Raw genomic sequence first — 14478 nt, 5'->3', positions numbered from 1 at the left:
GTGGCAGGGGCTGCTCACAGCACCCTGCTGTGCTGAAGCAAGGAGGACTCAACCTAATTGGTTTAACAGCTGGCTGTTAAACCAATTAAGTTGAGTCCTTGCTTCAGCACGGCAGGGCGCTGTGAGCAGGAAGCAAGAGTGTCAGCAGCAGCCCCGAGCCACATATCAGCTCCTTAAAGAGCCGCAATACAGCTCACAGAGAGCAGTTGAAAAACGGCGGCGCTGGTGCCAGCAAAAAAGGTGGCGGAAAGCCATTCCATGGCATTCCAACAGAAAAAAAGCCCTGCTTATAGGAATGCAGCACAAGGGAGCTCTAGCATACAGAAATCTTAAGGCAGGCCCCCAAACTGATGAGATGGACTTGACAGTTACATGATTTTAAAACTATAAATCCAGAAGGTTCTTTCGTCTGCTGAGCAGTTAGTTCACATTTTCCGTATTTTCTCCACAACCATAAACATTCATTTCTAAATAAAGCCGTGATTCTCATGCAGTCTCAATCCCCCATCGTTGGAGCTTTAAGAAGAATCTCAGAGCTGGAGAGACTCACCGTAAAACTGTGAGACCTGGCAACATAAACTGCTTTCAGACAAGAGACTCTTAAGAGTAAGTATTTAATGTGTGACTGAACTAGGTCAGACCAGGAAAAAGCTTTATTTGCAAAGAAAATACTGACAATTTACATAAACTTACATCCCAGTTTATATACATTATGTATAGTTTATATACAGATTGTGTCTTGAATGAAGATGCTGACTTACAGCAGAGCATCACTGTATCATGGTGCAGCTCACACAACAGTAAGATGGATGCTGAGATGCTGTATCTTTGACCACAATTCCTCTGCCATAACATTTTCATTAACAAGCCCAAGTTTAGTGTTGCTGGAATCAATGATTTCTAAAGCTTTCACTCAAAGGAAATGACACAAACTTCATTGTGTAGGGAGTACACTTGCAAAGGTATGTCAACAACAAAATACATTATTGCTTCCTGTTGCACTCAAGGGGGTAGAGTTTTGAATCCAGGAGCCAGAAATGCTTTTCTGCAGGGTGAGGGGGATAATAAAAAGAATGGGAGGTGGAGGGGAATCTAGCTGCATGATAGACTAAGGTTCAGCCTTCAAAAACTAGATGGCTGGCACTAGCGATGTAAAATCCTATTTAATGAGTCAACTGGTTAACTATGAAATGGGTTGGGGGCCGCAGACAGGGGCTGCTCTGGCCGCAGTGGAGCATCCCCCACCTGCGGCAGCTCTGTGGGACTGAAGCAAGCCCCTGCCCATGCAAGGTGGGGGCTGCTTCAGCCTCTACTGGTCAACCAACTAATCATTAACATCCCTAGATGGCACTGCTTATTCCAAGTCACCAAAGGCTTGTACCCAACATGCCCAGCAGGCACAGTCTGCCTTAAAAGAGAGAGCTGGAAGAGACAGAGGCACACTGCAATGAGACTTACCACACGGCTAGTTGTTTCAGCAGGGATGAGCGTCTGTAGGTAGCAAGTAGGGTCTAGTCTGCATCCCAAACAGATCTGAAAGCATCTCAGTGAGATGTCTAGCCTGAACGCAGCACTTGTGGATAAAGCTTCAGTTCAGTGGCATGACCTTTAAGACTACCACAGAATACACAGTTGCATCTCTTTCCTCTAGAAACTTGTCCCATTGTTGCTGTGTGCTAGAGAATAGCAGCAGGAGTCTGTTCGGGGGCAAGAGGCTCTGGGCACTAAAGCTGGAAAGACCAGTAAGTAGCTGGACACCTTTGGAACCTTGGCACTAATTCTATCCACGGTCTAGCCAAGAGGGACAAAAGAGCAGAATTTGTGGGATGGGGAGGATCTCCCAAACCGCGAGGACTCCTGTGGTGGTGAGCTTCATTGGTTTAATTCAGAATGGCTGAACACAAATGCTGGCGCCCTTCCACCTGAGCCTATTCACTTCTGTAAGGGGAACATTGCAAGCCCAGTGTTGATGAGCTAGGACAGTCAGGAGAAGAAGGGCCATTTGAGTCCTCAAGAGACTAACAAGGCTACTTGTTTATCTGTGGAAGAAAGGCACTTGGGGAGAGCAAAGGCAGCATGCCAAATCATCACTGGTAGCCAGCCCACAGCTAAGAGCATCTACTGCACATATTTGCTTCTTTACACAATGGTCTGAATGTAGCAGCGTTTCCAGTTTGCTCGTATGCTCATGTTACTCCAACATGCTGAGGCTGGAAGGAGGGAGATCATATCAGGAAAGGAACAACAAGGAATTTGCCATGCACTTATGGCTTAACTGCACCTCTCAGGGGAGTAGTAAGGCCTGAAGTCAAAAGCTAGTTTCCACTATGATGCATTTCTCTCATGGGCGAGCGCTCCTTGGAATGTGTTCTTCTCCTTATACAGGGCTGTCCCTACGAGTGATGGTGCTCTATGCAGCCCAGCATCAGCACACCCTGCCTTACGGGCAGAGCAGCCACTCCATGAGGGCAAGGAGGATGTGGGGACAAAAGCTGTAGGAAGGTCAACTCTCCCAGACTGGATGCCGTTTGCTGCAACAGCGCCTGATGCATTTGGTCCAGGAATGTTGGCAGCCCTGAAGCAGGGCAGATGGAGGCTTGCTTGTAGCCGCAGGGTAGTGGGCAGGAAGCTAGGGCAGCGGCAAGCGATGTAACCGTGGGCCAGAGGACGAAGGAGGAGCAGCAGGTGGCCGTACAGCCAGCTGGAGAAAAGCGGTGCTTTGAAGGGAAAACCCAAATTTCATGATGCCCCACACAATTACGCGTTTTGCATACAGAAAGGGATAGGGTGAACATCCGACCTGTACTGGGCGGGATGGTCCCATATCTGGGATGCCAAAAGGGCGTCCCAACATTTTTTAAAAGGGACGAATTGTCTTGCGGGCTGCTGCCCCGCACATTTTCCGCCAGTAGCTGCACAGGCACAGCTGCTAGCAGGAACCACTTCCCTGAGCCTCTGGGAAGCAGGGAGAGTATGGGCGGCTGCCATGTCTCTGCTGCTTCCCCGGGGCTGCAGGGGAGGGCTGGTGGCTGCCGCTTCCCTGGGGCTCCAGGAAAGAGCTGGCAGCTGCTGTCTCATTCCTGGCTCCTGGGGGCTTGAAGGAGCTGCCCCTCCCCTCCATAGCTCCCTGTCCCATATTTGGAACAGGGAGATATGGTCACCCTAAAAAGGGATGGCTCTGTCCTTATATGCTGACATCACTCATTATGAAGGGGGAAGAACAGTGAAGCTAAGGTACTGCAGGCTGAAGATTATAGGTTGGAACCTTAGCTGACCAATCCAATTATTGCCTTTGTGCTGCTGACAGAGGTTCATCTCCATATGTCAAGAGGTTATCACTGTTGAGTAATCCTTACTCATAAAGGGAAAGGTTGCACTAGATCGATTGTTCAGGATTTTCATCTAAGCTCCAAAAACTAGATAGCTCTTGCTAGAGATTAGCTTATCACCTCTTACTGCACTTTTTATGATAGAGGAAGGCAGACAAGAAATGAAATATTCTTCTCTAGCATAGAAAAAAATAAAGCCCCTAAAAACCAGCACATAATTGCCCGTAACACTGAAAAGATCTCCCTGTTTGCTTGTGTAATTTAAACCTGAAAGATCCATTTCAGGGGGTGCTGCAGAGTGTGTGTGGGTGGACAGCTGTGTTTGCAGCACGCTGCACTACGAAGCCTATGTAAATATTTCCTCATGCGCAACATGTGAATTTTGTAAAATCACACATTGCTGTTGCAATACCACCATTTCCAGGAAATTCCCATTAAGGCAACTTAAATCTCTGGGCATCTGGCAGGAGCTGGAAGTACCAGTGACACTAAAAGCTCTTGTGGTCGCGGCTGTCTAGAGTCTCAATACCGGGCTTGCAAAATGCAGAGAGATTTTTATGTTCACTATTTTATTTATGACTATGTTTTAATGCTCCTCTGATGGTCACTGCATTTACAGCCTGCTTCCACGCCTTATAGAGAAGCACTCAGCCTACTTATTCTTACAGTACAGAAGATGACTGTAAACACTGATTAGGGCTCATTCTCACCTTTCATACCTCAACACTATTGCCCTAAAGTAGGGTTCTCTCTCATAGGTGGAGAAACTCCGGTGGTTTTGTGCCCTTATCAGTGTGCAGGGGCAGAGGTGCATGAGCACCTAGACAGAACTCACCGGGAAGTCCATCTTTTCTCTCCTTCTGCCGCTGCCATGGGTGCTACAGCTAGTGCAACTTAAAAGCAGGAAACCCATATCACTCTCGCCACGAGCCTCACTGGTGAGGACCACAGAGCAGAATATCAGTGCAGTAATATTTAAAACACTGATACAAGAAATGGCACGCTAGCCTTTTTTCCTCACAATGGTTTCTCCGCTATCTTTCCAATACAAGCCTCCATGCAAATCACAGGTGACCTTGCTCTTCCTCTATCCACATAAAGAAATAAATAGCTCGGCATCAGTTTTCTTTGTGGCTGGATTATAGAACCCCCTCATACTTTTATGAACAGCAGCACTGTGCAGTTCTGGAAGACTCCATGTATATGCCAAGTTCATTTAAGATGTTGGTGCGTCTCCTAGCCGTATGGCACCAAAGAAAGTTGTTTGCTTGCTCATGTTGATGGAGATGTCAGCATGGACCATTTTCACTGCAATCTTCTGCCTGGCTTTGAGGAGACAGACCCCAGCTGTGTAGCAGGTGTTGAAGTTGGTTTTGCCTGTCTCAATACTCCGGGTGCACTGTAGGAATGGCTTTTCATCCACCACCACTTCATAGCTGGCAAAATCTGTGAAGTTTATGTAGTACACCTATGAAGCAGGAGGAAGAAATGGTGTTATGGAGAGAGCAGAGGTATGTTTGTGCACCAGAAAACCACCCACTTCTTGCAGCAAAATGTGCACCTTTCCTCAATTAAACATGGATCACTCCCCTAGTTCCTCTGTATCTTCATCTACAGTGAGCTTGCTCACTCAGATCAAGCAGCACATAGAAGACCTTTATATGCCATCTTCTACTCCCCAAAAGCAAAGATCTAGGTGGGGATCCTTACAGGGACCAGCAAACTCTCTAATAAAAGAGAAATGAAGTGATCCTGTAAAGTAAAATATATTTAAAATATGCCATTAACAGAAAACTACAACCAGATCTATCATTACAAATAGCTTCTCCTTTTAAAAAAGAGCCTATTTTAAGCTCAGGTTCTTCACCTTTCAGGATCCCAGAGTCTCCTATAACCTGCCATTAATAGTTCCCTAGCATGAACTATCTGAGGTGCTTCCAAAGTCATTTGCTGTTACTGAAGATAAACAGAGTCCTGAGCTCAGACCTTAGCAGGTAAATGAAAGGGAAAATTATCTTAACATTGAACATGTAATATTAATAGATCTGCCATTTTTAAGTCAACCTACTGATTCTGTTACTGATTTGGATATTACAGTTTTAACCTTGTTTTCTCCTGCAAAAGCATTTCCATTCCTTTTAAAATATTGATACTGAAGGACGTATGCTAGATGTTTGTATAGGGAATGGTAATCTCAGAGAATAATGGCAATGGATGATCACCTCCCTGAGGAAGGGAAACCAGGCATCCTGGAGACAGTGGCTATCTGTTAGTTTTCCATAGTCTGCAAATTTTCTCTATACGTTGTCGCTGAAAAGAAATCCAGCACTGCACAGACACTGCCGAGTAGAAGTTCACCTCCGCTTTGCAACTAGCATATTGCCCCAAATGAAAGAAAAGTTAGCTCTACTTTCTCCTTAACAGACTGCACAGGACAAAGTCTTCTGTGCTGAAACGTTGTTGCCAGCCATTGTTAGTGTGAGTTTAAGGGAGCAATTTCACTGCAATTTGCAGCCTATATATTGATGCACAACTCCACATTGCCTGGACTGATCGATGCTGGAGTCCGCAATGCATGCCCTGGAACCATTACATGCAGAGACAAGTCACAAGAAGATGCAGTTGATAACCCACGTTTGGAGTATTTTAATCATAGAAGCCCTTTTGCCAGCTGCAGACTGGTAAAATCCGTTCCAGTATCTATACAGCTTTTCTCTGCAGAGAACACTGATAGGGAATTTAGAAGCTCTGTAGCTGACTAATATCCTGTAGAGTTGGGGAGCTCCAGGACATGGGTTTTCAGGATATTGAGACCAATTAAACAATCCTTTTCTTGCATAACACTTGGGTGCAAGAAACAGTTCTCTGGAAGAGGCCATGTTAAGAAGCATACTGCATCCAGGAGTATTCCAAAGCCATTTTCATATGCTGCACCCATGTCTGGAGTGAACTGATGTAGCTGTTTAACAATGCACAGTTGTGCTACACAACCATTTTGGAAGAATACTGTATCTATGTGAAATGATAGGAATTTTGGAGGTGGAATGGAAATATCTGACTTGAAATTTGCCCAGGACACCAAAACTAAGGGTCATGCTTATATAACAGTGACGGGGGCTCTTAAATGATTGTGAGTAGTCATGACTTTGGTTTTACAATCTCTTAAGAGAACGCGCCACCAGCAGCAAAGTGACCTGTTGCTTCCTTCGGGGCTTGCTGTTCATTTCTAACTTGGAATGTGGGTAATCGCACAACAGAATGCATGGAGAAAAAAACGGGAGGATTTATGACACATGGAATTTTGTATTAAGTCTGCATATATTATCGCTATAGCCTGTATTCTGGTACAATACACGACCCTGCAATATCCAAAAATCAACATCTTCTTCACCTACTCACACCCCAGACATCACATGGTTAGAAGCACACAGGATTTCCCAGCCTTTGCTGGCTCTCTGGAGCCCCCTGGTGGTTCATGCAAGGCTTTATATTTTGAAGACAGGAATAGGAGTTAGGCCTAGGACCGTACTCACTTCTACCTGACTATAGATGAAGTATGTGCCGTCCACCAGTACCTCCAGTTCTCCACTGCGTGCATGCAGCTTAAACACCTTTGGGTTCATAATGATGCGAGACCAGTCATTGAGCACTCCACCTGAAAGATCTCAGTATGAGAAAATGGCAGTCACTCAGTACCCGTCAGAATGAAAAGCGCAGTGCCAACATAAACACAATTATACAGATTACAGATAGCTTACATACACAATAAATATATTAAAACACTGAAGTTGCAAAGTCAAGCACTCAAAGTTAGTAAATGTCAGAATTAAGGATGTCAATAGATTAATTCAGCTCCCTTCTGTGTCAGCATTAGGACTCTGCCCTGGGCCTTATTTGCTGCACACCATTCACAGTCTGAACTGACTACAGAAGGATGATTTCCTCCTAAGTGTGTCTGTGTCACTTCATCTGAGTTCCTCACAAACATTAAATTAATTTCTCTTCACAATACTCCAGTGAGGAGAGACGTTATTCTCATGCCCATTTTAGAGGTAGGAAATTAAGACACAGAGTGAATAAAGTCAAAATGGTCAGGTGTATTCTGATTTGGGGTGCCCAACTTGGGAGACCCCAAAGGCCTGACTTTTCAAAGTACTTCACATTGACGTAGCACTTCCTATATTTAAAGAACAGCTCCCACTGACTTCAACTGCAGTTCTGAGAATTCACCATTTCTAAAACTCAGGCTCCAGTTGTCTCATGTTGGGCACCTGGAGAATAAAGGACCTCATAATTAGTGGCCTCCTTGCTACAGGAGGTACAGTAGACCTTCTATGTGCGCAACGGTTGCATTCCCACAAGCCCTCACGCAACCCCAATTTCACGTAAGTCAGGGGAGCGACTTTTTCCCCAGAGGAATGCACGTTCTGCAGCCGGGGAGGCAGCAGGGGCAGCATTGGGAGCTCCTTTTGAAAGGTAAGTGCTAGGGTTGGTGGGGGGTAGTTGGGGAGGGTTAAGCCTGGCTGTGGGTTGGGGCAGTGGTGGGGGGGGGCAGGGAGGGGTTAAGCCTGAGGTGAGTTAGGGGGGTGAGGAAGGTGGAGTTGAGCTGAAGCCGTATATGGGGGTGGTGAGCAGAGCCCTGCTTGGGTGATGAGCTGGGCCACAGGGGGTTTGAACCGGGGTGGGAAGATGGAACCAGAGCTGCGTGCAGGGGGTTTGAACCAGCGGGGGAGGGGGGTTTGTGTGAATTGGAGCCACACGTGGGGGGCTGGGGAGTGTTGAACTGGGGTGGGGGGATGGAACCGGAGCTGGGGGGCAGGGAGGGGTTGAACCAGAGCCACACGCGGTGGGGAGGGGGTTGAACCGTGGCTGGGGGCAGGTGTGGGGGGTGAGCAGGGGCCATGTGCAGGTGGTGAGCAGGGCGGGGGTGTGTGCGCGCATGTGTGGGGTTAGGGTGGGGCTGAGCAGGGGCCACGTGGGCCAGAGTTGTTGAGCCAGGCCAGGGGAAGTGGGATTTTGAGTTGCGCTTAACTCATGTTAATGCGAGATAAGCACAACTCGAAAATCACCCATTTCGAGGGGTTCCTCTACCAGTTTGGTATAAGTGACTGATCCACTTGCCATATTTAAAGTCCCTGGCTGAAATCAGGAACCTCTCCATGAAAGTTTGGTGTAAGTGACTTAGCATCACATGGGAACACTAGCAGAGAGAGGTGGAATCCCATTCTCCAGGGCAGTAGTCAACTGTCTTTACAATGAGATCATGAACTTTTTTTCTTGAAACCCCCTGCCTCATTGTCTACAGAATTTCCAACTTCTGCAATAAATGAGGCAAAGTCCTACAGCTAACAGCCTAATTCACTACATCACCCTGATTCATCCCCAGAGTTGTTATATCCTTTGCACTGAGTGAAGTGAGGTCACGTGGAAAGAACAGAATGTGAATGTGATCAGTAAATAAAGAGTGCCTCTCAAATGCATAAGTACAACAGGGTCAAATTAAGTTTGTATGGGCAACTTTAATTCTGACATTTTCCAACTTCTGAATGCTTGACTTTGCAACTGTCACATTCTTTTTATGTGGTTCTTTTTGTATTTAATCGTTTAGACATCTTAAAAAAATCAAAATCAAAATAAAATTTTTATCATGTGGTACTATACTGACTAACACTTGAGTCTTTGGGGCTGGACCCTTTAGATTCATAACACGGATCTCTACCACTAGATCGGCTGGAGTAATTGACAGTAGTAGTAGGCTGTTATTCTGTGTGAGCTAGCCACCAAAGGGGGATGTGAGACACCACTTTACTGGTTGTTTTCACAGCTATTTGCTGACAGCAGAGGAGCACTGGGATCCACGAATACTGTTTCAACTTGCAAGTTCTGTGGGGGAAGTGCTCTACCAGTTATAGTCTGTTCTATTGAGCTCTCCCATGCTCTTTTGTCCCAGTCCCTCTCTGCTCCTATCCCCTACCCATCCAACGTGCTTTCCACCCTCTTCTCTCATCTATATTCAGGCTATGGTGTTTCTTCCCTCTCCTTGAGGCTGCTTGGATGGCAGCAGGGGAACCTTGGAGAGAGTCTGTTTGCTCTCATTTCTGGTGCCAGGCACATGGGCCCTGCAAAGCTAGCAGCATAATTCCTGTTCATAAGATGTGTGGCACAGAGCATGCTCACCGCAGATGCCATGGAGCTGTGTGACTGGAGAGCAGGCTGCTGTAGCTACTGTGTTTACTATGGCTGGCCTTGCTTAAATCACACTCTGTATGAGACGACTGGCAGACAACTAACACTATGCTGATCTTTTTAGAAATGCTCCAGAAGCGATCCTGGCAATTACAAACTAGTAAGCCAAACTTCAGTACCAGAGCAGAATCATCAGGCATGTGGATGAACACCATTTGCTAGGGAAGAGTCAACAACACAGGCCTTTGGGAAATCATGCTTATTCAAGCAGAATTCTTCAGTGACGTCAGCCATGTGGACAGAGGAGATCCAGTGGATAGGGTGCACCTGGACTTTCAGAAAGCCTTTGACAAGGTCCCTCGCTGAAGGCATGTAAGCAAAGTAAGGGGTCATGGGAGAAGAGGGAAGATCCTCTCATCGGGACAGGAAACAGAGCACAGTATTAAATGTTCTGTTTTCAGAGTAGAGAGGGGAAAATGGTGGGGGTCTTCCGAAGACCTGTACTGGGACCAGTGCCGTTCAACACATTCATAGAGGGCCTAAGAAAGCGGGTAAATAGTGAGGTCGCAAAATTTGCAGATGATACAAAATTACTCAAGATAGTTATGTTCAAAGCAGACTGCCAAGAGGTACAAAGGGATACCATGAAACAAACTAACTGGACAACAAAGTGGCAAATGAAACACAACGTTAATAAATGCAAAGTAACATGCAGTGGAAAACAGAATCCCAACTATACATACAAAATGATGTGGTCTAAATGAACAATTACCACTCAAGAAGGTGATCCAGGAGTCACTGTGAAAACATCTGCTCAATATGCAGCAGCAGTCAAAAAACCCATCAGAATTTCAGGAACCATCAGGAAAGGGAAAGACAGACAATATTGTAATGCCACTCTGTAAACCCAGGTATGTTCATACCTTGAACACTGCATGTAGTTCTAGGTGCTCCATCTCAAAAGAGACATTAGAATTTGAAAAAGTATAGAAAATGGCAACAAAAATTATTAGGGACATAGAAAAGATGAAAATGACTGGGACTAATCATCTTAGAAAAGAAAAAACGGAGGGGGATATGATAGAAGTTTATAACATCATGAATGGTGTGGCGATAACGAATAAGGAAGTGTTATTTACCCTTAACATAACACAAGAACTGAGGTCATCCAATGAAATTAATAGGTGGCAGGTTTAAAACAACTATAAGACAATACTTCAACGCACAGTCAGTCTGTGGAATTTATTGCCGGGGATGTTGCGAAGGCCAATAGTATAAATGGGTTCAAAACAGATTTATCTAAGTTCAGGGATGATAGCCATTGATGAACCTATTAGCCCAGATGGTCAAAGATGCAAACCCATGGTCTGGGCATCCCTAAACCTCTGATTGTGAGAAGCTGGGATTGGATGGTAGGGGATGGAGATGGATCACTTGATAAATTGCCCTGTTCTGTTCTCTGCCTCTGAAGCATCTGGCACCAGCCACTTTCGAAAAACAGGATATGGGGCTAGATGGACCACTGGCCTGACTCAGGATGGCCATTATTTTCGTATGGAGTATCTTGGAGTACCACTACATGGGAAACAGGCTAAGTATTCCAATGACTTGGCTTGGGTCCAGGCAAAAGAGTACGTAACATAGATTTGCTTCCCTCCCAACACGACCACATAAATTAACAGGGAGAATGGAGGCATCTGATGAATCTTGCGATCCTCCTAGAGGCTGAGAAAAAAAGAAGCCTTTATATAAACTGGAGAGAGATATAAGATTAGTTTTGATGGGGAAGAGAGCATAAGCTCAATTTTACTGCAGGATCAAAATTACTGGAGGGAACAGCAACACATACAGGATCAATTTTACCAGCAGAGGACAAAAGGTCAAATTTGCTGAGAATGATTAAAGGGAGAAAGGGTCAATATTCTAGGTGAGTTGGTGTGAACAGACTTAAAAGTTTGGGAGAAGAGAAGATCATCAATTGGTTGGATGGGAGAATCAACTGGCTGAGGAGTGGATACTTAGGACAGATGCAGATGGACTGATGTGCTTGATAGACTGGAGGTCAGAGACTTGGGGAGGATGAGGTGAAAAAGTATGTAGGTAGAGATTTGGTTTGGAGTCTAGGAGAGAGAGAGTCAAAGTCTGTTGATTGGGAACTCTAGGACGGGAACAAAGACTTGACTAGGGATTGAGAATGTATTGATGGGAGTGGGAGATGCAGAATGGAGTAGGGTGTTAATGGGCAGAGGATGGATTGTCAAAAAATGGAAGCAGACACAGAATGCATTCAGAGTTTAAGGGAGGACAGAAAGAAGACAGGGGACACAGGTGGCAAATTGTATGGGCCTGGAGTGCCTCAGCAACAGGAATATTCCTGAACCGGGACTGGGATCCAGCAAAATTCAGGGCCAGGGAGAATCACAGAATACTGGAACTGGAAGAGACCTCAAGAGGTCATCAAGTCCAGTCTCCTGCCCTTACGGCAGGACCCAGAACTGTCTATATCATCCCTGTTAGATAGTTATCCAAAGTGTTCTTAAATATCTCCAACAATGGACAGTCTACAACCACCCTAGATAAGTTATTCTAGTACTCAACTATCTTGACAATTAGGAAATTTTTCCTAATGTCCAACGTAACCCTCCCTTGCTGGAATTTAAGCCTTTGTGAATTGTCCTATTATCAGAGGCTAAGGAGAATAATTTTTTCACCCTCCTCCCTGTAATATCGTTTTAGGTACCTGAAAGCTGCTATCTCAGCTATCTCTCAGCCTTCTTTTTTCCCCAAACTAAACAAACCCAGTTCTTTTAGTCTTCTCTCATGGGAAATATTTTGTACATCTTTACACATTTTAGATGCTCTTCTCTGGACCCTCTCCAATATCTCAACATCTTTCCTAAAATGTGGTGCCCAGAACTGGACACAATACTCCAACTGAGGCCTAATGAGCGCAGAGTAGAGCGGAAGAATGACTTCTTGTGTCTTGCTCACAACACTCCTGATAATGCACCTCAGAATCATGGTTTTACTCATACTCAGTTTGTGGTCCACTATGACCCGTAGATCTCCTTCTGCAGTGCTCCTTCCAAGAAAGTCACTTCCTATTTTGTATGGGGGAAACTGACTGTTCCTCCATATGTGCAGTACTTTGCATTTGTCCTTATTGAACTTCAGCCTGTTTGCCTCAGACCATTTCTCCAGTTTGTCCAGATCATTCTGAAATCTGGCGCTAAGCAGTTGCCACCCCTCCCAGCTCGGCTCGGCATCATCTGAAAACTTGACAAGCGTAGTCTCTACGCATGCCCTAAATCAGAGACTCAGCCTTGCCCTCCTATCCTGTGTGCTCCACCTGTGTGTCTGTCAGCCCTGCCTGCTGCCCCAGGGAGATTTAAAATGACCCAGAGCCCCCACTGCTACCACTGGCAGGGCAGGTTAGAGTGGATTTCTGCTGCTCACTCCCTCCAGCTACCAGTATCTCCCTGCCGCCCACAGATGGAGATGACAGGAGAGAAGGAGGGAGAAGTGTGTGCATGTCATCTTCCTTCCTGGCCGCAGAGCCTCACCTGCTGCCAGCTGAGCAGCAGGAAGCTGTTCTAGCCCCACTGCACTGGTGATGGTAATGGAGAGGGTCTCCAGGGCATTTTAAATTGCTCGAGGGCAGCAGGAGAGCTGGGGGACACACAGGGAATGGGAGGGGGTAGGGGGATCACATGGGGCAGCAGACAAGCAGCAGCATGTGGAGATCCTGGCCCCCACAGAAGTTGCTGTCCCATGTAAGGTTGGCACCCCTGCCCACTCCCTCCATAGCCTACACCCTCTGCCCACTCCTTGTCCTTTCCCCAAAAACCTACACTCCCACTAGCCCCCAAACTTCCCCCCCAGAGCCTGCACTCCAGACCCGCTCCTACACCAAAACTTCCTCCCGCAGAACTCCACCCCCATCTCTCCTGCACCCAAACTCCCTCCAAGATCTTGAATCCCCTGCTGCACCCCTAGTCCCGTTCCAGCTCAGAGCCTTCACCCAGCACCCAAACTGCCTCCCAGAGTCTTACGCAGGATGGTGGGGGGAGTTTGTGTAGGGGAGGGGTGTGGGCTGTGGGCATCACCAAAATTTCTGCTAACTTGTTGCCCCGACTGGCTGGTCTGTAGAAAGGAGAACGGGGACTGAGGATTGTTTAATTGGTCTGAAGAGGCAGATAATTTATTTGGAGGTTAGCAGTTGGGCAGAGGATGGACTGGGACAGAGAATTATTTGAAGAAACTTGTGTTTTTAAGGATTGTGGAGAAGAGGATGAATTGATGGGGCTGGCAGCAGCAAAAAGTCTCACTGTCACCCTGGGAGGATAACAGTGGATCATATACAGAAGACCATGACTAGTGTCTTATATCATGCGGTATATTGCATAGAGAACCCAGCTATGAAACAGAGTGCAGGAATGATTGACAAACTCTTGTCATTCTTACCATTCTTCACTTGAATTGCTGACCCTTGGCCCTGGAGATGAACCACAGCTGGCTGCAAATAAGAGTACCACAAGTTAAAAGTATCCAGAGGCACTGCTTTATTCTACAAAATAACTTTTTTTTTCTCTGAGGAGTTGATAATTAGGACATAAAGTTGTCATTGCACACCTATAGAATACTGCTGGCTGTGATTGCCTCAAAGCAAACCTGTACACAAGCAAGCAGGAGGACTCCATTCGTTTTCTTTCTGTCAATTTGAGTGCATTAATTTTACATTCAAAAAGTACAATTCATATGCCTTTAGGGTTTTCTATCTGAAACTCCTTAGACATCAGGAATTCTTTCTGTAAGTGATGGAGTGGGTTAGAATAAACGCATGACAAGAAAATTTTTAAGGTATTTAAGATGGTGAGAAATAGTAGCAAACTATGCACTGAGAAGCAAATCAGGTGCCTCCTCTGACATTTCCAATGGTAAAAGTGATTCTGGTCAGTTATTT

At 45.9% G+C, this 14478-nt stretch overlaps 1 protein-coding gene across 8 annotated transcripts in view; it reads right to left on the bottom strand.

The window, feature by feature from the left end:
- Window positions 1-619: 619 nt before the first annotated feature.
- The window catches only part of EDA (ectodysplasin A), a 170625-nt gene continuing 156766 nt past the window's right edge, over window positions 620-14478 (bottom strand). For 2 of the 8 annotated variants that reach the window (XM_075008024.1, XM_075008025.1), the window contains exons 6-8: window positions 13980-14031; window positions 6863-6993; window positions 620-4797 (exon numbers count right to left, since the gene is read on the bottom strand). In XM_075008024.1, coding sequence (XP_074864125.1) covers window positions 4546-4797; window positions 6863-6993; window positions 13980-14031 — 435 coding nt within the window. In that variant the 3' untranslated portion in view covers window positions 620-4545. The remainder of the gene's footprint in view (window positions 4798-6862; window positions 6994-13979; window positions 14032-14478) is intronic. The other 6 variants (XM_075008028.1, XM_075008029.1, XM_075008027.1 and 3 more) reach the window with 5 other exon arrangements.

Source organism: Carettochelys insculpta, chromosome 13 (assembly GCF_033958435.1).
Source record: "Carettochelys insculpta isolate YL-2023 chromosome 13, ASM3395843v1, whole genome shotgun sequence".
Classification (NCBI taxonomy): Eukaryota; Metazoa; Chordata; order Testudines; family Carettochelyidae; genus Carettochelys; species Carettochelys insculpta.
This window is presented reverse-complemented; position numbering and strand designations above follow the sequence as displayed.